This window comes from Pteropus alecto, unplaced genomic scaffold (assembly GCF_000325575.1).
Source record: "Pteropus alecto unplaced genomic scaffold, ASM32557v1 scaffold3, whole genome shotgun sequence".
In the NCBI taxonomy this organism is placed as follows: Eukaryota; Metazoa; Chordata; class Mammalia; order Chiroptera; family Pteropodidae; genus Pteropus; species Pteropus alecto.
The window spans coordinates 21,886,869-21,887,256 of record NW_006442484.1 but is presented as its reverse complement, the minus strand read 5'-3'; the positions used below and the strand labels follow the sequence as shown (position 1 = coordinate 21,887,256).

General features: G+C 55.2%; 1 protein-coding gene across 8 annotated transcripts in view; it reads left to right on the top strand.

Moving 5' to 3' along the window:
* Window positions 1–388, top strand: part of ZEB2 (zinc finger E-box binding homeobox 2) — a 130,221-nt gene that overhangs the window by 2,349 nt on the left and 127,484 nt on the right. For 6 of the 8 annotated variants that reach the window (XM_025039335.1, XM_025039336.1, XM_025039334.1 and 3 more), the window contains exon 1: window positions 212–331. The exons of the other annotated variants lie outside the window; for them this stretch is intronic. In XM_025039335.1, coding sequence (XP_024895103.1) covers window positions 284–331 — 48 coding nt within the window. In that variant the 5' untranslated portion in view covers window positions 212–283. Of the gene's footprint in view, window positions 1–211; window positions 332–388 lie in introns of those variants that run through there. 8 annotated transcript variants of the gene reach the window in all.

Sequence of the window (388 nt, the reverse complement as noted above, 5' to 3'; positions counted from 1 at the left end):
GGGGAGGGGAGGGGGCGCAGAGCGAGTGGGCTTCCTATAATTACTATTATCAATTTGCCCGAGTGTGCTTCATCCGGGGGCTGTTTCGCGTTGTTTGTTTGTTTGTTTGTTTCTTCTGAGGAATGGGGTGGGGGGTGAGACAAGATGAGAGCGAAAGCAAGCCTCGCCTCACCCCAAGTTCCCGAGCCGGGCTGAGGACTTTTCGGAGGAAAGGGTCCGCCTAGCCCTGAGTCAAGCAGCCTTACTGTACCGCCGTGTGCATTCCCTCATACGGTCAGGAGTTATGACTCATTTTGAAGATGTAATTCTTGTCTCTCTGATCCCCTCGCGGGTGCGACACACCAAACAGTAACAAACACAAAGCGCCTCGGGGCCAAGGGTGGGGGGC